The 22,274-nt window shown below is 37.5% G+C and overlaps 1 protein-coding gene across 3 annotated transcripts in view; it reads left to right on the top strand.

Annotated features, from left to right (window-relative positions):
- Positions 1-22,274, top strand: part of TTC28 (tetratricopeptide repeat domain 28) — a 616,681-nt gene that overhangs the window by 437,627 nt on the left and 156,780 nt on the right. For all 3 annotated transcript variants that reach the window (XM_072723128.1, XM_072723127.1, XM_072723129.1), the window contains one exon: positions 64-571. In XM_072723128.1, coding sequence (XP_072579229.1) covers positions 64-571 — 508 coding nt within the window. The remainder of the gene's footprint in view (positions 1-63; positions 572-22,274) is intronic.

Genomic DNA, 22,274 nt, shown 5'->3' with positions numbered 1-22,274 from the left:
TAAAACAAGCCAAAGGCATTTTCTGATATGCTTTCATTTCTCTGCCTTATCCTTTCTCTCCAGGCAGCTTCATCAGCCCTGAGCAGTCTGGGCCACGTGTACACAGCCATTGGAGACTACCCCAATGCACTGGCCAGTCACAAACAGTGTGTTCTTCTTGCCAAGCAATCCAAAGATGAGCTTTCTGAGGCACGAGAACTTGGCAACATGGGAGCTGTGTATATTGCCATGGGTGACTTTGAGAATGCTGTGCAGTGCCATGAGCAGCATCTGAAGATAGCCAAGGATCTGGGGAATAAGCGAGAAGAGGCCCGGGCCTACAGCAACCTGGGCAGTGCCTATCACTACAGGAGGAACTTTGACAAGGCCATGTCTTACCACAACTATGTGCTGGAGCTGGCACAGGAATTAATGGAGAAGGCAATTGAAATGCGGGCCTATGCTGGCCTGGGCCATGCTGCCAGGTGTATGCAGGATTTGGAGCGGGCTAAACAGTACCATGAGCAGCAGCTGGGCATTGCTGAGGATCTCAAGGACCGGGCTGCAGAGGGGCGAGCATCCTCAAATCTGGGTAAGGACAGGATTGCTTGTAAGATTCAGAGTCAATGCCGTGGGCTGGAAGTAGCCAAGGTAGCCCATTATCTTTTACAGGAATCTGTGTGTTTGTATTCTAAAGAATCTCCACATTGTGTGTGTGTTATATATTTCCTTAGATATATTTCCTTGAAGCCTTCCTGCTCTAAATCACATGATCCTTGCTGCCATCACAGTGCTGCAAGGATTAGAATTTTGAAATACTGGAAAAACAGAACACCCCAACCTTATAATCTGTTTAAAGAGAAGAGCAACCAGATTTATCTAATTAGAGAGAAAAGGAATGAAATGAGGATATAAAAGCTATGTTTGGTTTAAATGAAAGAGAAGCTGCTAGGAAGTCATCAATGGAAGGGAATTTGAGAAGAATTTTGTTTAAAGGGATTTCTTGGTGACTTGAATGCCACAGGAAGTGTATTTTTTCCTCAAAAGTACGCATATTCACAAATGACACTGCTAGTTTTAGTATAAATGAGAAATAATGTTTTGAAAGATCTATTTAAATAAGATAGATTTGCAGTCACTGATGGTACTTGGTTACAATTAAGACATTTATACATTTTGGGGAATTTGTATGTAATGGAAGAGACAGTAAGTATTGGTCACTGGCTACTTTTTAGAAGATATTTTTATCATTACTCTTCTCAAACAGATGTGGCTACACAATGAATGGAAGGAACAGATGTGTTTGGAAGTATAAATGGAACTCATCCCTGAGGCCCCATTGTTTGTTCTGTGTCCACAAAGACACAGGACAGGGAGAGGACAAATGGAAGGTGACCTCATTGGTATTTGTGTATGCTTATTGGATATTAGTAGCAGCAGAATGTAAAACTCAGCTCCCTTTTCTTATGTGACCTACAAAACTGAGGCACCTCTCTCTCCATTTATATAATTTTAGCACTGCTCCTCCCTCCCTTCTACCCTCTGCTTATCGTAACCAGATGTTTCATGAATATAGTTGCTAGGAAAAGTCTGGCAAATCCCTGGAGATAACTCTGAAGATGGTATTGAGATCAGAATGACAATCTAGAGAGTCTGATAAGAATCATAGACATAAGCTCTTGGCATTATATATTCATTCAATAAATTATAAGTATTTATTGAATCATTACTGTGTGCTAAATCCTAGAATGGTTGCCTTAAGGGATAGAGATTTAAGAAAAAAATCTTTGCCCTCAAAAAGCTTATAATTTAATTGGGAAAATAAGACTTAATACATAGGACAACAGGGGCCTCCCTACAAGTCATATTAGTGATGTGGCATTGCCATGAAACTCCAAGAAGGGAGACCCTGAGGGATGAGAATAGCCTAGAAAGCTTCTCAGAGGAGGTTAGACTCATTTGAACCTTGAAGATTTGGCCAGGAATGAGATGGCATTGATGAAAAGGGATACGTGAAAGAATGGGTTGGCATATCTGAGGGATGGTGGCATGAGTACCCTTCAGGACTGTGCTAGAAGATGGTAGATTAATATGAAAACTAAGCAAGAGATATGCTAGCAGAACTCCTGGAGGTTTTGAAATGTAGGAGTAAGAAGATAGATTGTATATTTAAGGAAGTCAAGTCAAACAGTGGCACATAGGATAGATTGGAGGGCTTGGAACCTGGGGTTCAGAAGGCCGTTGCATATTGGACCATTCAGATTTTATCATCTTGTATCAGTTTTGATAAGGTATATTTTCCAGACTTTGCTCATTTCATCTAAATATTGGATTTAGTAGCATAAAGTTGTTTATAGAACTTTCTTATTTTCCTTTTAATGCTTGTAGGATATCTAGTGACCTCTTTCAATTTTGTTATTACCTGCAAACCACCCCATCCTCCTTTTCTGGATCATTCTACAAAGAGATTTATTGGTTTTCTTGATCTTTTTAAAGACCAGTTTTTGCTTTTGTTAATTTTTTAATTGCTTGTTGCATTTTTATTTCACTTATTTCTGGTCTCATTTTTTCATTTTCTTCTTGCTGCTTACTTTGGGTTCTCTTACTAGCTTCTCAAAGTCAAACCTCAGGCCATTGATTTTAGACCTTTCTTTTTTCTAATATATGCATTATTTTAAATTTAAGATATAAAATTATGCATATATTAGAAAAAATTTTATATATTATATTTTATATTTTTAAAAATATATTATAATTTTTAATAATTTTAATATAAAATATGTTTTATATTTTTAAAAGTATATTTTTAAAATATAATTTTATTTTATATTTTTAAAAATATATTTTTATATTTTATATTTTTAAAAATATAAAAATATATTTTTATTTTCTTATATATGCATTAAAATAATGCATATATTAGGAAAATATAAAATTATGCATATATTAGAAAATATAAAGTAATGCATATATTAGAAAATAAAAATATAAAAATTATGCATATATTAGAAATAATGCAAATATTTTAAAAGTGCATATATTAGAAAAATATAAAATTTTCTCCAAACACTGCTTTGCCCGTTTCCAGTCATTTTTGATATATTTTGTTTTTACCCTCACTGAGTTTAAAAATATTTTCTAAGATCATTGTGATTTTTCTTTAACTCCTAAAAGGGTTATTTAATTTTAAACATTTTGAATTTTCCTAGATACATATTTGTTATCAAATTCTATTTAATTTCATTGTGGTCAGAGAACATACTTTGTAGAATTTCATTGGGTGTAATGTCTTACAGATATCAGGTCAAGGTAGTTAATGGTGCCGAATGTTCAAATCATCTTTGTTTTGATTTTTTTGTCCATATGTTTTGTCACTTGCTAAGAAGGAGGTGGTTAAATCTCCAACTATTATTGTGGACTTCTCTGTTACTCTTTATCTCTGTGAAACATGGCTTCATGGACTTTGAAACTGTCATTGGGTACATACTCATTTATGATTGTTTTTGTCTTCCTGACAGATTGGCCCTTTTATCATTATGAAATGTTTCTTTTTTGTCATTGGTCAGGCCTTTTTGTCTTGAGGTCTACTTTATCTGATACTCTTACCTTCTTATACTTACTCTTGGTGTGGTCCTTTGTTTTTCCATCTCTTTACTTTCTATTTCTCTAAGTCATTATATTTAGTTTGTTAACTGCAGATAACCTCTAGTTTGGTTTTGCTTTTTTATTGATTTTGACAATTATGGCCTTTTAATTAGAAAATTTCATCCATTTAACATTTATTGTAATGGCCGGTGGTGTTGTATCTAGGTTTGTCATTTTATTCCTGGATTTCTCTTTGTCGCTTTATATTTTATTTTCTCTTCTTCCTTTCCTGCTATCTGTGGATTAATTTAATCATATAGGCTTTATTTTAACTTGTCTACTTGCTTTTTAGCTTTGCCTCTTTGCATTATATTTTAGTAGTTGCTCTAGGATTGCATTGTATTCTCCTTAAATTTTCACAATCTACTTTGAGCTAATATTTTACCATTTCCTTTCAAATGTAAGTCCCTTACAAGTTTATCGGTCCATTTATTCCTTATTCCCTGTACTTTATGCTATCTATTTTCTTTTAAACTTCGCAATACGGGATCCCTGGGTGGCGCAGCGGTTTGGCGCCTGCCTTTGGCCCAGGGCGCGATCCTGGAGACCCGGGATCGAATCCCACATCGGGCTCCTGGTGCATGGAGCCTGCTTCTCCCTCTGCCTGTGTCTCTGCCTCTCTCTCTATCTCTCTGTGACTATCATAAAAATAATATGTGACTATCATAAATAAATAAAAATTTTTTAAAAATTAAAAAAAAATAAACTTCACAATACAATGTGGGTTTTTTTGTTGTTGTTGTTTTATACAGTTATATTAAAGAATTAAGAGGAAAAATGTTTTCTGTTTACCTACTTCTTTATCAAGATCTGAGGTTCCTTCTCATATCATTTACCTTCAGCCTAAAGAACTTCATGTAGCAGTTCTTGTAGGGCAGGTCTGCTGATGATGAATTCTTCCCATTTTTATTTACTTTAAAACATCTTTATTTATCTTCACTCTTGAAGAATATTTTTGGTGGATACAGAATTCTAGGTTGATGGATTTTTAAAAAAGGTTTAAAATAGCCTTTCCAGTGTTTTTTGGTCCCTATTATTTTGATGATAAGTCAGTAGAATTGAAAATATGTGAGGCACGTGCTAATTTTTTCTTGGTTGCTTTCATGATTTCCTCTAACTTTGATTTTCAGCAGTTTAAAATGTGGCTTTCTTTGTATTTTTCCTTACTCTGGTACTTTGAGCTCTTGAATCTGCAGGTGTATATCTTTCACCAAATTTAAAGAATTTATACCTATTAATTTTTCAAATATTTTTTCTTGCCCATTCCCTCTTTCATCTATTTATGAGACTCTGCATTATTTTAGATCTTTCAAGATTGTCCTATATATCACTGAGGCTCTGTTCACATTTAAAATTTTTTTTCTCTGTATTCTTCAGATTTGAACATTTCTGTTTAAGTTCACTAACTCTTCTGTCATCTCCAATCTGCTTTTAACCTATCTAGTGATGCCAAGTTTGGGATTCCTCAAGGCTACTCTCACTTTGGATGTCAACTATGAGCAAGGATCACCCAGACCACCTTCAGATTCAATAATTCATTTGAAGGACTCACAGAATTCACTCAAAGCTGTTACACCCATGGTTATGGTTTATTACAATGAGAGGATATAGATTAAAGTTAGCTAAGGCAAGAGGCACATGACAGGAGAGTTCTAAGCATGAAGCTTTCAGTTAGTTGTCTTCTCTCAGTGGGGTCAGAGACAGTGCCTGTGCTTCTAAGCAACAATATCAGCAATGTGCACAGACCATTATCACCCAGAAAGGCTCGCTTGAGCCTTGGTGTCCAAAATTTTTACTGGACCTTGGTAACATAGATATGGTTGACTACAAAGATGAGTGACCTTGGTTTCTATCTCCCCAAAGATTGAGCTAAAAGCCCCCAGTCTAAATCACATTGTTAGCATCAATAATTTGGCATGGCTAACACACTCAGGTAAACAAAGACACTGTTAGGGCAGGGCATTCTGAGGGCTCCAAGATTGCTTCCCAGAGCTGAGAGTGAAGTCCAGACCTCTCTTTGGGCAAGTTTATTCTTTACTGCATAAGTGAATTTTTTTATCAGACATATATTGTACTTTTAGTTTTAGAATTTCCACTTAATTCTTTTAATTAACATTTTAGTTTTTCTGCTAAAATTTATGTTATTCACTACATGTATTTTTCCTTTGCATAACTGAGTCTGTTTATTACAAAAGCTTTTAAAACCTTGTTTCCTATTTCTGTGTGGGTCATCTCAGAGTCAGATCCTATTTTTTTTTTATTTTTTTTTCCTATTTTTTTTAATCCAGTGTAGTTAAGATATAGTGTTGTATTAGCTTCAGGTATACAATATAGTGATTCAACAATTCTATACATTACTTAGTGCTTAAATATACTCTTAATTCCCTTCACCTATTTCACCCATTCCCCCCACCCACCTCCTCTTTGGTAACCATCAGCTTGTTCTATAGTTAAGAGTCCATTTCAGAGGTAGACCCTGTTGATTTCCTGTTGTTGATGTTGTTTTGTAGCAGCTTGATTGAGATATATTCACATACCATGCAGTTTACTCATTTAAAGTATATAATTCTGTGGCTTTTGATACAGTCACAGAATTGTGCAATTGCCTTTTATTTTGAATATCAGTCCCATTTTATGTTTCTTTGTGTATTCAATAATATGGAATTAATCCAATATTGTGAATGTTACTTTATGGAGACTCTGGATTGTGATATATTTCTCCTAACAGTATTTTGTTATCATTGTTCTTTTACCAGTTAACTTGGCTTAATTCAAATTCCAAATTCAGTCATCTTTGTGGTAGGTGGCAGCTAAAATCTCTGTTCAGATCTTTTAGCTTTAACTGGGCTGCTTAGATTCAGCCTTGCATGTGCATATTTCAGGTGTTAGAGATTTGCGTAGAATTTATACTTAGAATTAAAGGCTCCCCACAGTGGCTCACTCTGGGATTTTTCCTCTGGTTCTTCAAGCAAGTAATACTGTATTTCTACATGTGTTGTAACCCCACCACATGGCACTAATTGGGGCTTGCTTTCTGGCCCCCCACCAAAAAAATGCCCTCTGGCATTTCAAAAATAGGAAACTTAACCAATGCCATTCCTTCTTCAAAGGGTCAACTCTAGCCTCCTTGCTTTTGGTTGCACTGTATCTTTTTGTAAATTCCTCCCCCTGCATCTTTCGTGGCCACTATTCCTTCCAGATTACAGTTGTTTTCTGTAAGAGAGCTGGTCTGAAATGAGCTGCTCCTCCATTACTGGAAGTGGAACTCCTATTCATTTTTAACCCATTGATGTTTGACTCACACCTTTGTCTCCTGAAAAGGATCAACAGTGATGGCTCATGGCTGCATTGAGAGATCTTTTGACACTTCTAAATTTTCCTAATCATATGCAGCAATTGTATGCTCAACTCACTTTTCCTTGAAATTTCCTCCTCTTCTAGTCTCTGTGAGGCACTGCTATCCTGTTCTTTTCTTTCATTGCCCCTTCTTGGTTGCCCAGTCTCGTGCATTAGCCTATTAATGGGTTGTTTTACCACCAGGCCCTCCCTCCCATGTGAGTTCCCTCCCACATGTCAGTATGACACTGATCCTCCCAAAGCTGCTCTGCAGGTAGCAGTTGCTGCATATTGCCCACAACGTTATGGCCAGAGTCCTCACCTTGAAATGGAGTGTGTCATGATTTCTATTATTTAATTCCACTGCTCCTCTGTCCATACTGTTTACTTTCCCTAAAACTAGATTTTTTCATCTTCTCTAATATCACCACATTGGCTATGATTTCTTGCTTCAATATATTTCCTCAAGCTATCTCTTCCACTTAGAACATTTGATTCCCTATCTGGCTTGTGTAAAGTTACTCATCTTTTTGGATCATTCTAAATACTGTTCACTACTTAAAGACTCTATTGATAATAAACTTTTCTCTTGTCTGAGCCCTAAGAACACTTTTAAAATTTTTCTATTCTATTTATATTCAATCATAAGTTTTGATTATTTGTATACTTGTATAGTTATCCTTACTGGATTAGAACTCATTGGAAGTATGAATAACATTCTATCCATAATCTCTGTATCACTGAGTGTAACCCCTTACCACATACATGAACATATGCAGTAAGTGCTTATATTGTTAGATTGAATGAGTGAAAGCTTATCCCAAGATGTTATGCCCCGATGATTGGAGGAATAATGGTGCCTTTGGAAAGAAACATGAAAGCTGAGAGGAAAAACTAGTTTGGGGAAGTGTTTGATGTTTGGTTTTGTACATGTCCAATATGTATGTCTCTTACTGAATGTAACATGGGCAAATAGTACTGGAAACAGGTATCAAGAGGGCATCATCTCATGACATCTGTAAGATAAGGAAGAAAGCCTCCCAGTGAGGCTGAGTCAGAATCACAGAGGGTAGAGGGGGTCCAGGTAGAGGTCAGGGAGAAGAGAGCTTCAGGATGTGGAGGGCATATCACTTATATCACAGAAGCCAAGGGGAATGAGATTTGAGTCACTAAGAAGGTTTTTTGGCAGTAGAAGCTCTCTGTGCACATCTGAGGGGAAAGCAGATAAAACTTGTGGAGATAGAGAGGAGAAGGTAAAGATGATATGAAATTTGCCCTTGGTGTTCAGCATGTACTGATATTTATTACCACCTTTATTTGTTTTAAAATAAAACAAGTAGAAATGACTTAGACTCTTCAGATTTCTTATGAACAACAAAGAAGAGCCTAGCTGTTTCCTAAGCGTGTGTCTTGTGAAAATAATGTTAATGTATATTTTAACTTAGAAAATGTCCATCTTTTCTTTTATGCTGAAAACAATTACAGTTGCATGACATTATATCTGTAGACTGGTTTTTTGGTAGCCTTTTTTTATGGTTCTAATTTAGGCCGTTTGGAGTCAAATCTCAGACTGTAGAGGAGGTCACTGGAACAAAGCCCCACTTAAAGTCCTTAGTGATCATCTCAAGTCTTATCATTCACTGGGGACTAGGCACACTTGTCTCTTACTGTGGGATGAAATGCAGTCAGAAGAATGAGAAGGGAACAGTAGGATGGCTAGTTTCAGTTTTTCTTCCCTCTCTCCTTCCCTCCCTTCCCACTTTCCTTCCAGATGAAGATGACCTCTTAGTTTGTCACTATGCCCCTGGAGTATCTATAAAGGCGAACACATTTCAGAAGACACTTCCCACATACAACAGTGCTAGGGCTGGCTTTGTTTCTAGTACTGGGTCAAATGTGAGAGATAGAAAGCCCTTGCCACCAAATTCTGGGATCAAATATCTAATAATCCATCTATGGAAACTAATTGAAATTTTAAAAATAACCATCCCTTTTTTAGTCAAAAAGAAATATCTAGAAAGTAGTTTATTTGAGAAAGAAAGGGAAACGGGACTAGTGTTCATTAATTCATCTGTTCATTTAATTGTTCATTCTTTTGTTCAACAAGCATTTATTGAACATTAGTTATGTAACAGACACACTAGTTAGTGCCTGCCTTAAATGAATAAAACCAATGTAGTTCCTGCCCCTATGGAGCTTATGGTTTTTCATTTCACAAGTATATATTGAGACCTGCTCTATGCCACATTTATATTCACTTTCATATTTAATGCTCTCCACAAGCCTATGAGGTCAGGAGTATTAATTAATTTTACATATGAGAAAATCACAGCCCAGGTAGGTTAAAAAATTTGATCCATTTCATCTCAAGAGATCCATAGCATAAAAGACTCATTAAGATCTCATAAAATAGTGCTTGGCTTCTTTTTTTACCATGTTTTCAAACCATCCTGGGAGTCATGTGTTGGAATAAGTTTGGTAGCAATTCTGGTGGGTATGCATCATTCTTTTTATTTGCAGTGTGGCAAATGATAATTACCAGAAATGGTGATTTTCAGCTGCTCTAATTCTGATATTTAAGAAATATTACCTAATTAACTTTTATAAAAATTATATCTAAAAATTAAATTTTAGCAGTCTGAATCAGAAAGTTGTGCATTCCCAAGGAAAGATGGAACAACAGCATTTCATATTGTCTCTATAATATATACACATATCGTACATTAATTACTTATTATTTTGGAATACATTTTATGAATTAAATCATGAACATATGTAAAACTTGTATGCTAAAATATCTTAAAACAAATTTCTTTTGTCATAGAAAAAATATCTGGTAATATGGCAATCACTCTATTTCATCTGTTTTCACATTTCAATTTTTATATGTTGGAGAGAGATGGAGAGAAGCCTACTTCATAGGTAAAATATTGATAATAATTGTAGGTAGTAATTAATTTACACCAATTAAGTATTTTTCTTTGGAAATCCATAGTGTGATTTATGGGGCTGTATTCAAAATAACTGTTCAAGATGTGAAAGGGTCTATGAGATACCACTTTGAAGTTCTTGGTGTAGCAGTGTGATTCCACCATATTTATGTTTTACGGTACTTGTTTGTCTTTCTAACAGCCTTGTGAAGTAAACTATTATTATTCCTTTTCACTGGGGAGAATCCAGAGATTAATGAATGCTTGTGACTCATCCAAGATTATAGAGTAATAGGCAGAGTTGAGGCTAGACTTCAGGTCTCTGATTTCCATGTCCACAGTTCTTTCTGTGAAGGAATATTCCCAGTAGAAGGGTGGACTCCAGTGGAAACCATGCTAGGATTACCCAGCCTAGGTTCAAGACCATGCTGCTTCCTCTTCTGCACATCTTCCCGCTTTAATACATAGGAAGATGGAAAAGAAGAAGCACTACTAGAAGGGTCATAGGTCACCTTGCTAGTGCTCAGGGACAAAAATAGCAAGTGTTCCTAGAGAGGTATAGGCACCTTCAGGATGGAAGAGCCCCTTCTTTTTTTCCCAAAGAAGCTGGTGTTAATTGGCTACTTGCACTGAGCTAGACACTTTGTAAACATTACTTCATTCTCACTACAAAGCTGTGTAGTAGGCATAGAAAGAAAGATGCTGGCTCAAATTCAATTTATATGCAGCAGTGGCAAGTTCCAACCTTCAGTCTGTATGCTGTCTTCTAATACAGCCCACAGGCCCCCTCTGGGACCTACATATTTACTGAACAGTTAGTTCTTCTGCTTGAGAAGTGTAGATGAGACTACACAGATTGTTGGAGTCTAATAATGTCTGCGATATGGGAAGCCAAAGCACACACCTCTGCTTTCCATTTAAAGCAGTTCCTATTAAGGGTCATAAAAAGGGGAAATATAAGTATAAAAAAAAATGCGACCCAGAGCTGGAAATAGGTATTTCTAGACATCTGAAAGAAAGTAACAGAATGTGCTTTCCCTGTTTGAAAGGAAAAATGAGAAATGGAGGGCATCAACCAAAACAGGAGTTTTTCTGATCAAGCAGCAGAGGCTTCCCAGAAAATGATTCAGACCCTCATTAAGGTTGTGACACGCACATCCTGTGCTGTGCCCCACACCTATCAGTGCCTAATAAATATTAATAATATTTACTGTCTACTTTAGGTCAAGATTTGTCACCCTGCTTGTCTAGACATTGCTATTTAAAAGGAGCTGTGATTTGCTTACAGATACAGTGCATCTGTAAACATGTGAGCTGAGGCAGACGGGGCGGTAAATCTTGGTCAGAGCTGCACTTTGGACTGTGGCAGGAGAGGCTGCAAAACTGTTGTTGGAATAATGAAGTGGATGCTTGCTGCCAGATCCCAGAGTTCTGTCTCCAGCAGTCAGAGTCTAGCAGTAAATTAGCTTATGTTTCAGCTTGGCAGTTGGCACTTGGTTCATTTGTAGATGCTAATTGTAATCTGATGTTATCAGCAGCAGGTAATTGAAATGGGCTTGATGAATTACTTAATTTCTTTTAATAGCTGAGTCTTCAAGAACTGAATAAAGAAGATAAGGTGATCGGGAGGAAAATACAACAGCTCTATCTTTCTAATTAGTGCTTGGAGCTTTTTTCTTCTTTACACAAATGATTATGAACATGTGAGGCTGAATAGGTTTATGAGTCAAAAGCCCCCATGGGGGCATTTCCCATTAGGCAGCCCAGTCCTGAGCATTGATAACACTTCTGTTAGGACTTCAGAAAGGAACACTTGAGGGGATAACTTTGAAGAACATTGATTTCTGAACACAGTTTTGTGTTCCCAGACTTAGGTGGGCACTGCCTGCCAGGAGTGCTGTCACTTTGGCACACATCCTCCCTTCGGCCCCTGGCCCCTCTTCTGTGGCTGTGTTCTGTGAACAGTGCTGCCTGGCACCACACAGTGAGCAGGGGAGCCTTGCAATGATGTTAGGCATTGGCTCCTGCCACCCACACCTGGCACTGACACCTCTCACACCTGCCTGTCTTTAAGTCTTTCCATCTGTAGCAGCTCCTTTGTATCCTTTGGCTTTGCCAGCAGTGTTGGGTGCAGATGTGACCCTGGGTCCTGCCATCTGTGCTGGACATTGCATACTGGACCTATGTTATGTGACTGCGATGAGCTTTGGGGGTCTTTCTTCCAGAATCATTTGGCTCTGCTTTTAGTCACACGTTGGTTTTTTAAGGAATCCATCTGTTTTGGGGTGACCTTGGAGGAATTTACTTTTGACCAATTTTTTTTTGAAAATTAAAATGACAGCAGAAAATGTAGAGCATTAGAATCCATTAGAATCGAGCCTCTTCGACATTTAGAGATGATATAGCAAGTGATTATTCAGATCACCTGTGTGGTTCTCTTGCATGATGAGTTCTGTTTTAAGACAGCTTTTCGTTGGAAGACTCCAGGTCTCTAAGCTACCAATAGGATTGTAGCAGTGAGTGCCTTTGCCGGTAAATGCATTGCAGGGATCCTGGTAATGCTCTACTTCTTGATCTGCATGGTAATTACGTGGCTGTGCTCACTTTGTGAAAATTTATTGAATTGTATGCTTAAGATTTAATACCTTTCTGACAATATGTTATACTTCAAAGGTTTACATTTAAAAACACATTGTACTCTGGGGGTAGAGTAGAATTGGAATGATATGCCTTTCTTGATTCCATCCAAGCCTATGGCTTTCAACACCTTGCACCACCTTCCCAAACTCTTGCTTCCTACACATCTCCATCCAGAGGCCCCAAATAGGTCTCTCTCCAAGTCTGTGATTTCAGGCTGTGTATTCCCTCTTTCTGAGAATGGCAACATAATCTCAGCACCCAGCCCAGAAATCTCAAAGTTATCCGGGGATCCCTGCCTCCTTCCCTCACAGCCCAGACCTACTTGCCTCTCCACACAACGGTAAAGCATCTGCTTGAGGGTTTCCAGCCTCCCATCATCTCTTGTCTGGGTCATTTTAGCGCTTTCCTTCATATTGATCTCCCAGCTCCTCCTACAGATTATTTTCCACATTGCTTCCATGGTAACCCTCTCAAAACCTCAACTGCTCAATGTCCAATCTTATCAAATCATTTCTATACATAAAACCCTCCAATGATTCCCCATTGACTTCAGGATGAAGTCCAAAATCCTTGGCCTGGTGTGAAGTTTTTTAAAAACCCAAAACACTTTATATATCCCCAGCTCCTAGCACAGGGCCCCTAAAGCCCTTTTAATTCCGAAAGTGATAAGAATACTAGGAACACCTTTGTTCTATTGAGACAACTCTAAGTGAACTGGATGGCTGCTGGATGGGGATTGGTCTCCAGAAGCACCAAGACAAGATGAGAAGGTTGGAGTTTTCAGCCTCACCTGAGAGTAAGGAGGGGCTAGAAATGGAGTTAATGATTGATCAAGCCTACTAGAGGAAGCCTTCATAAAATTCCAATGGTAGGGGATTTGGAGAGCTTCCAGATGGGTAAACACATCCACTCTGGGAGGATGATGCACTCCAACTCCAGGGGGACAGAAGTTCCTGGGCTTGGGAGCCTCCCAGACCTCACCCTATAAATCTCTTCATCTGATTGTTCATTTGTATTCTTTATATGGATATGCTCATCTCATATCCTTTAATAAACTGGTAAATATAACTAAGTGTTTCCCTGAATTATTGCTTTAGCAAATTAATCAAACCTGAGGAGGAGATTATGGGAACATCCAACCTGTAGCTGGTTGGTCAGCAGCACAGATGCCAGAGCTTGCAACTGGCATCTAAAGTGGGGCTGGGGGGAGTCTTGTGAGACTGAGCCCTTACCTGTGACATCTGATGCTGTCTCTGGGTAGATATGTCCGAATTGAGTTAAATCGTAGGACACCCAGCTGGTGTCAGCGACTTGCTTACACCAGGAGGAAACTCCCTCCTCCCCCACATTTGGTGACCAGAAGTGTCAGAAGTCAAGTGTTCTGTGTGAATAGTAAAGGAGGCTCACAGTAGAGAAGCCCGGGTGGGAGGAACTGGGTTTTTCCCTACCTAGGAAGGATAAAACGGAGTTTTTCTGTTTACACCTGGCATATATATTTTTGAACAGCTCTCAACATTCAAAAAATATTTATTGAGCACCTACTCTGTGCCAGAACCTATGCCAGTGGCTGGTAGACAACACAAGCATTTCAAGTGCTTGCAGGAAAAGTACCTAGCGGTTTCAGAAAGTATTACCAGTGTGTAAATTTAATAGGGAGGTGGGTTGTCAGGAAACTTTTCTGTGAGGAACTGGCCCCAATTTACCTTACTGATGCCATTTTCTGCCATTTTCGCTGCTCACATTTACAGCTCACCAAGACTCTGAGCACTTTCCCTCCTCCATGGCTCTTCTCAGTGCCACTTCTTATGCCCCAAATATCTTTCTCCTTCTGTCAGGCTCTGAAGTCTTACTTATTTGTTCATACTTCACCAGATGTCATATTATTCCCAATTAAGCCTCCTGGGCTCTTCCAGGAAATTTGGTGTTCTCCTTATATTTTGTGCATGGCACTTGTTAACTATTACCATTATTTACCAATGAGATCATAAATGCCAAGAATGGGCAAGATATGTGTCTTAAATTTTGTGTGGCGTTATCACCTGGTGCCTAACGCTTGGTCCAGAGTGGGCACAGCATATGTGTATTTTGAATGGATGAAGGATGATAAGAGGCAAGCACTATGGAAAATGCCTGGAATTAATAACTGGACTCTAAAGTCCAAATAATTACTTACCTCTTCCATATTTACTGTATTCATCCATTTGTTCCTTACCACTTCCTTAAGTTCACATATCATTCCTGCTGCCTCTGATCCCATAGTCCAGGGAGACTAATTCTGGGGAACAATGGCAGTGTTTATATATTTTATATTGGACCTTCCCATTCTCATCAGTATAAATGATCTCTAAAACTCTTTATTGCTCAAAAAGTTGAAATTCTATGATCTTTTCATGGAAAGGCAATGTGTATGAAAGCTGGAACCTGATTCCTAAAGCCTTTTAAATGAACCAAAAATATAATCAACTTGAGAAATAGTGAAACCAGCAGGCAGTGATTCGGTTTTATGATACCCATTTTAATTTTACTCCTTATAGTTAGTAGGAATACTGAATTGAGCAGATTTTTCTCTTTCTTTTGCATAGTCTTTTGGCCTATAGCTAAATGAGACAGTCTGATTAGCAGGCTAACTAAATAATATATTAACCTTTTTTGGATCTTTATCCAAGAAGTTTACAAAGCATGGCTAAAATGAGGCCCTTTGTGCAGGTTTGAAGAACCCTAATATTTATTACTTTTGGACAAGAAAATCACTAGAATAATCACACTGTTTCTTCTTTTAACTATATGAACTTAATAGTCTATTCTCTGCACTTAACATTTAACCTTAGGAAACTGATACTAGCTTCACTTTTTAGGTATTCAAATAACAGGTTCCATAGAGAATATATGAAAAGGCCTTTGTGATCTCTCCAACATACCTTTCAAGTAGCACAGAAAGTCATGATAATAATAAAAGGAATGACACGGAATGCCTCCGATAATGCACTATATTTTGGGTAGCTTCTTATGCACTCTTTTATCATTTTATTTAAAAATTCACAAAACTATGGCTTCTTATTCCCATTTAGAAATTAAAATCCTAAAGAACAGAGAAGTTAGTTGTCAAATATCCCACAGCAAGTGTGTGGCAGAGCTGGGGTTTGAGCCCAGAGCTGTATATTATGTCACACTGCCTCTCAAAAGAGAATGCCTAAAATTATTTAGGAAAGAGCTAAAGCTCTAGCACTTTTAAGTGAGTAGGGCAACTTGACATCGTAACTGGAAAAAATGGAAATTGATCATTTCTCTTTATCCATGGCTTCTTTCATTCTTACTCATCCTCGTTTTATACTGGGCACACATAACACACCTACAGACTGAATGCAGGTCAGAAGCTTGCCTGCACGTGTACCACAACCTGAACTCTCCCCGCTTTTCCAGCATGAAATCCACGAGATCAAGTGTTTAAGACTCTCTTCAGCATAATTAGTAATTTCATGGTGCCTTCAAAAAGCAGCTTTCACCAAGAACCATTTTCAGCATGTTGTTCCAGAAACTCTTAAGGCTCTCTCTGACACAGCAGAAAACACATTTGTTGAATTGGATTAAAGCTGGAATGCAACTTTTAGTGGATATTGCTGACTCAGCCTGTCCCCACTTGACTTTCGAACAGCTTTGTTAGCTCCTGAATACAGGCTCTCTCTTTTCAATGAATTTCAAAAAGTGGTCCATTCTGCCCTCCTTTGAAGGGTTAAGTTACTCAGGGAAGTGAACACTTTCATTTTCTAGTAAAGATTGCATTGGTGCCATTTAAAATGTTTCCAAGAGCAATTAAAAAGTGAAGTAAATGCTTTGTTGTTATGTGTCCAATGTGCTTGTAAAGCAAGCCTTTACCAGAACAGCCCCAGTGGCAAAAAAGTAACGGATTTGTGTTCTTGAGCCAAAATGTCAGAGTTGGCCACTTATTTGAAACAACAGCAATTCTGTAATTGCATTTCCTTGATTCAAATGGAAGACCCCATCAAATCCATTATCTAATACTGAATAAGACAAAGACAGCTTATAACATGGCCCAGCTGTTGGAGTGCTCTGAAGGGAGATATAATATGCTCTGTGACTCAGTAAGCAGAAGGTAATGGACTAAAAGTTATCAAGCCCTTCACAACAAGGAGATCTGGAGTTTAACCAGAAATTTCAGACTGTCAACCTTAACAAAACAGATGGTGTTCTCCAGTTCACAGCACCATCCGGCGAGCTGGCATGTCTGCTTTGACAACTCCTGGTACTTCTTAAATGCCTGATGGAGAAACATCCTCTTTGTCATCAGTGAGAAACTTGCACTAGTTTGTGTGTGACAAAGAGAATAAGAAGTACCTATGTACTAAATCCTTTAGTGAATGCTGTTATGATCTTTCTCCCCTATTCTCCTTCTGGCCTTTGAGGGGATGACATTCTACTTAAGAATCCTATTGGACTGTTCATTTTTCTTTCTTCTGGTACCATAGAAACCACTCAGCTAGTGTGCTGATTTCTCCACTGTAATCACTAAGATGTCCTATTCACAAATGGCTCATTTTCACTGGCAACATTACAGGTATTTACAATATTGTATAGCAAGGATAACCACATAATTTGTCACTGGAACAGTCCCAAGCACCACCAGGATACAGGATAGAGTCATCATACATCTAGCACACTTATGAAAAACCTGACTGCTGGAGTCAGGTAGCTTTGGCTTTGGATCCTAGCTACACCACCTGTTGGCTTTGTAACCTTGGACAAGGTGCTCAGTTGTTCTCTGCCTCAGTTTCTTCATCTGTGAAATGGGCATAATTATAGCACCATTGGTCAATATGTGTAAAACCCTTAGAACAATGCCTGGCACATAATAAATGCTGAAAAATATTACAATCACTATTATCATGATAGTTGTATCATATGTGGGGAAGAATAAATCATTTCTTTTTTTTTCAAAGACTTTTATTTATTTATTCATGAGAGACACACAGAGTGAGAGAGACAGAGACACAGGCAGAGGGAGAAGCAGGCTACATGTAGGGACCCCAATGTGGGACTTGATCCTGGAACTCCAGGATCACGCCCTGGGCTGAAGGCAGGCGCTAAACCACTGAGCCACCCGGGGATCCTGAGTATATTATTTCTTAACACAAAAGTAAGATGCTAAGAGAAAGGTGAAAACACTACTGAAATACATAGCATTTCTTGCCCTTCAGACAGTTCTGATCCATTGAAAGTTGAAGGTGGTTATTAAAAGCAGAGCAGTACATGTTGTTATTTGACCTCTTTTTACTCCAGCTTTACCGAGATAGAATTGACACCTAACAATTGTGTAAGTTTAAGGTATACAGTGTGATTATTTGATATGTGTATATGTTGTGACATGCTTTACCATAATAAGGTTGGTAAGTACAACCTCCACCTCACATAATTACCATTTTGTTGTTGTATGGTTAGATCATTAAAGGCCTATGCTCATTACATACAATATAGTGTGGTTAGCTATAGTCATCATGCTATACATTAGATACCCAGACTTATTCTTCTTATAATTGACCCAAATCTCTCCATTTCCCTCACTCCTCAGCCCCTTGCAACCACTAGTATGCTCTGTTTCTATGAGTTTGATGTATCTAGACTCCACATATAAGTGAGATTATACAATATTTGTCTTACTCTGTCATTTCACTTAGAATAATTCCCTCAAGGTCCATTTATGTTGTTGCAAGTGGCAGGATTTCCTTCTTTTTTATGACTAATATTCCACTATATATATACATATATATATGTATATATGGAATGTTAATCATATATATATATATGTATTTAAATATTTCACATTTTCTTTACCCATTCTACCATCAATGGACACTCGAGTATTTTCCATGTCTTAACTATTATGAATAATGCTATAATGAACCTGGGAATGCAGATTATCTTTTTGAGATAGTGTTTTCATCTCTTCAATACATACCTAGAACTGAGATTTTTGGATCATACAGTAATTTTATTTTTAACTTTTTGAGAAACCTCCATAGTGGCTGCACCAATTAACATCCCCACCAACAGTGCATCAGGATTCACCTTTCCTTTATATCTTTCAGCATTTATCTCTTATCTTTTTGACAATAGCCATTCTAAAAGATGTGAGGTGACATTATGGTTTTGATTTGTATTTTCCTGATGATCAGTGATCTTAATTAAGCACTGTTTCATGTGCTTGTTAGCCATCTGTATGTCTTTGAAAAAATGTCTACTCAAACCCTCTGCCCATTGTAAAATCAGACTGTTTGTTTCTTTGCTGTTATGTTGTGTGAGTTCCTTATGTATTTTGGAGGTTGACCTCTTATCAGATATATGGTTTGCAAATATTTTCTCCCATTCTATAGGTTGCCTTTTCTTTTTTTATTTTATTTTTTATTTTTTTTTATTTTTTATTTTATTTTTTTTTTATTTTTTTTATTTTTTTTATTTATTTTTTATTTATTTTTTATTTTTTTATTTTTTTTTATAGGTTGCCTTTTCATTTTGTTTATTTTTTCTTTTCTTTTCTTTTCTTTTTTTTCTTTTTTCTTTTACAGTGTAGGGCTTTTTACATTGATGTAGTACCACTTGTTTATTCTTGCTTTTGTTATTTGCACTTTTGGTACCATACCCAAAGTAACCATGGCCAAGCCTGATGTCAAGGAGTTTTCCTCCCTGTTTTTTTTTTTAAACTTTTATTTATTCATTCATGAGAGACACAGAGGGAGAGGCAGAGACACAGGCAGAGGGAGAAGCAGGCTCCATGCAAGGAGCCTGATGTGGGACTTGATCCCGGAACTCCAGGATCACGCCCTGAGCCGAAGGCAGATGTTCAACCAATGAGCCACCCAGGCATCCCTTCCTCTATTTTCCCATAGGAGTTTTATGGTTTCAGATTTTATATTTAAATCTTAACCTATTTTCACTTAATTTTTGTGAGTAATGTAAGATAGGAGGGGTCCAATTTCATTCTCTTGCATATAGATAATCAGTTTCAACACCACTTACTGAAACCATTTCAACACCATTTATTGAAGAGATTATCCTTTCCCCATTAAGTAGTCCCGGTTCCCTTCTCCAATGCTAATTGACTGTGTATGCATGGGTTTATTTCTGGGCTCTCAGTTCTGTTCCATTGGTCTATTTGTCCATTTTTATGACAATACAATACTGTTATGATTATTACAATTCTGTAAAATAGTTTGAAGTCAGAAAGTGTGATGCTGGGGCACTTGGGTGGTTCAGTCAGTTAAGCATCTGCCTTAGGCCCAAGTCATAATCCCAGGATCCTGGGATCAAGCCCCATGTTGGGTTTCCTCTCAGTGGGGAGCCTGCATCTCCCTCACCCTCTCCCTCTGCCCCTCCCCCTGCTTGTTCTTGCTCTCAAATAAATAAAATCTTTTTTAAAAAGTGTGATGCCTCCAGCTATGTTCTTTCTCAAGATTGCTTTGGCTATTCAGGGTTTTTGTTGTTGTTGTTGTTTTGTGGTTCCTTATGAATTTTAGGGTTGCTTTTTGTATTTCTATGCAAAATGCCATTTGAATTTTAATAGGGATTACACTGATTCTATAGAGGACTGTGGGTAGTACAGACATTTTAACAATATGAACTCTTCTATGAATATACAATACCTTTCCATTTATTTGTGACTTCTTAAATTTCTTATTTTCTTTTTAAGATTCTTTTTTTGGGAGTGGGAGGGGGTAGGAGAGGCAGAGGGAGACGGAGAGCAAGTTCCAAGCAGTCTTCCCATCAAGTGCAGAGCCTGACACAGCTGCAATCTCAGAACCCTGAGATCATAGCCTGAGCCAAAACCAAGAGTCAGATGCTTGACTGACTGAGCTACCCAGATGCCGTATCTTGTTTTTTAAAGACAGTTCATTGTATGTAGAAATGCAACTGGTTTTTATATGTTGATTTTGTATCCTGAAACTTCACTGAATTTATTTATTAGGTCTAATAGTTTTTGGGTGGAGTCTAGGATTTTCCATATGCTGATCATGTCAACAGCCAACAGAGACAATTTTACTTTTTCCTTTCTGGTTTGAGTGTCTTTTATTATTGATTGGTTGATTGATTGATTGCCTATTTGCTCTGGCTAGGATTTCTAGTACTCTGTTGAATCAGTGGTGAGAGTGGGCATGCTTGTCTTGTTCCTGATCTCAGAGGGAAAGCTTTCAGCCTTTCACCATTGAGTATGATGTTGGCTGTGGGCTTGCCAAATATGACCTTTATTATGCTGAGGTATATTCCTTCTATATCCAATTAGTTGAGAGTTTTTATGATAGAAGAATGTTGAATTTTGCTAAATGCTCTTTCTTCATCTACTGAGATGATCGTATGATTTTTCCCTTTCACTGTGTAACATGATGTATTATATTTTTGATTTGCATATGTTGAATCATCTTTGAGATGATTCATCCCAGAAGTACACCCCACTTGACCATGGTGTATGATTCTTTTAATGTGCTGTTGGATTCAGTTTGATAGTATTTTGTTGAGAATTTTTGCATGTATATTCATCAGGAATATTGGCCTATAGTTTGTTTTCTTGTAGTATCCTTATCCAGCTATGATATCACGGTAATTCTGACTATGTAAAATGAGTTTAGGAGTTTTTTGTTTTTTTGGAAGAGTTTGAGAAGAATTAACATTAATTCTTCTTTAAATGTTTGATATAGTTCAACTGTGAAGCCACTTGATCTGGGGTTTTCTTTATTGGGAGATTTTTTATTACTTATTCAATCTCTTGTTATTTTTCTGTTCAGATTTTGTATTACATCATGATTCAGTCTTGGTAAGTTTTATATTTTGTGGAATTTATCCTGTTTCTTCCGAGTTGCCAAATTTGTTGGCATATAAGTATTCACAATAGCCTCTTATGATCTTTTGTCTTTTTGTGGTATTAGTTGTAATGTCTCCTTTTTATTTAAAATTTTACTTATCTGGGTCCTCTCCCTTTTTTTTCTTAGTAAGTCTAGCTAGCTAAAGGCTTGTCAATTTTCTTTATTAAAAACAAACAAACAAACAAACAAACAAACTCGCCAGCTCTTAGTTTCATTGGTCTTTCTATTTTTCTTTTTTTTTTTTAAATAATTTTTATTGGTGTTCAATTTACCAACATACAGAATAACACCCAGTGCTCATCCCGTCAAGTGTCCCCCTCAGTGCCCGTCACCCATTCACCCCCACCGCCGCCCTCCTCCCCTTCCACCACCCCTAGTTCATTTCCCAGAGTTAGGAGTCTTTATGTTCTGTCTCCCTTCCTGATCTTTCTATTTTTCTATTCTATTTCTATTCTATTTCTTTGATTTCTCCTTGGGTCTTTGTTATCTCCTTCTTTTTGTTAACTTTGGGCTTAGTTTGTTCTTGTTTATCTAGTTTGTTGAGGTGTCATTAGGTTATTACTTGAGAGCTTTCCTTTTTCTTATGTAGGCATTTATCACTATAAACTTCCCTCTTAGTGCTGCCTTTGCAAATTTCCATAAGTTATGGTATGTTGTGTTTGCATTTTCATTTGTTTCAAGATATTTTTAAAATTTTTTCTTTGGAAATGCCTGGGTGGCTCAGCGGTTGAGCGTTTGCCTTTGGCTCAGGGTGTGATCCCAGGGTCCTGGGATTGAGTCCCACATTGGGCTCCTCTCAGGGAGCCTGCTTCTCCCTCTGCCTATGTCTCTGCCTCTCTCCTTGTGTCTCTCATGAATAAATAAATAAAATCTTAAA

The sequence above is a fragment of the Vulpes vulpes genome, chromosome 10, assembly GCF_048418805.1.
Source record: "Vulpes vulpes isolate BD-2025 chromosome 10, VulVul3, whole genome shotgun sequence".
Taxonomy (NCBI): domain Eukaryota; kingdom Metazoa; phylum Chordata; class Mammalia; order Carnivora; family Canidae; genus Vulpes; species Vulpes vulpes.
The sequence above is the reverse complement of the archived record's forward strand: the minus strand, read 5'-3'. Positions and strand labels throughout refer to the sequence as shown.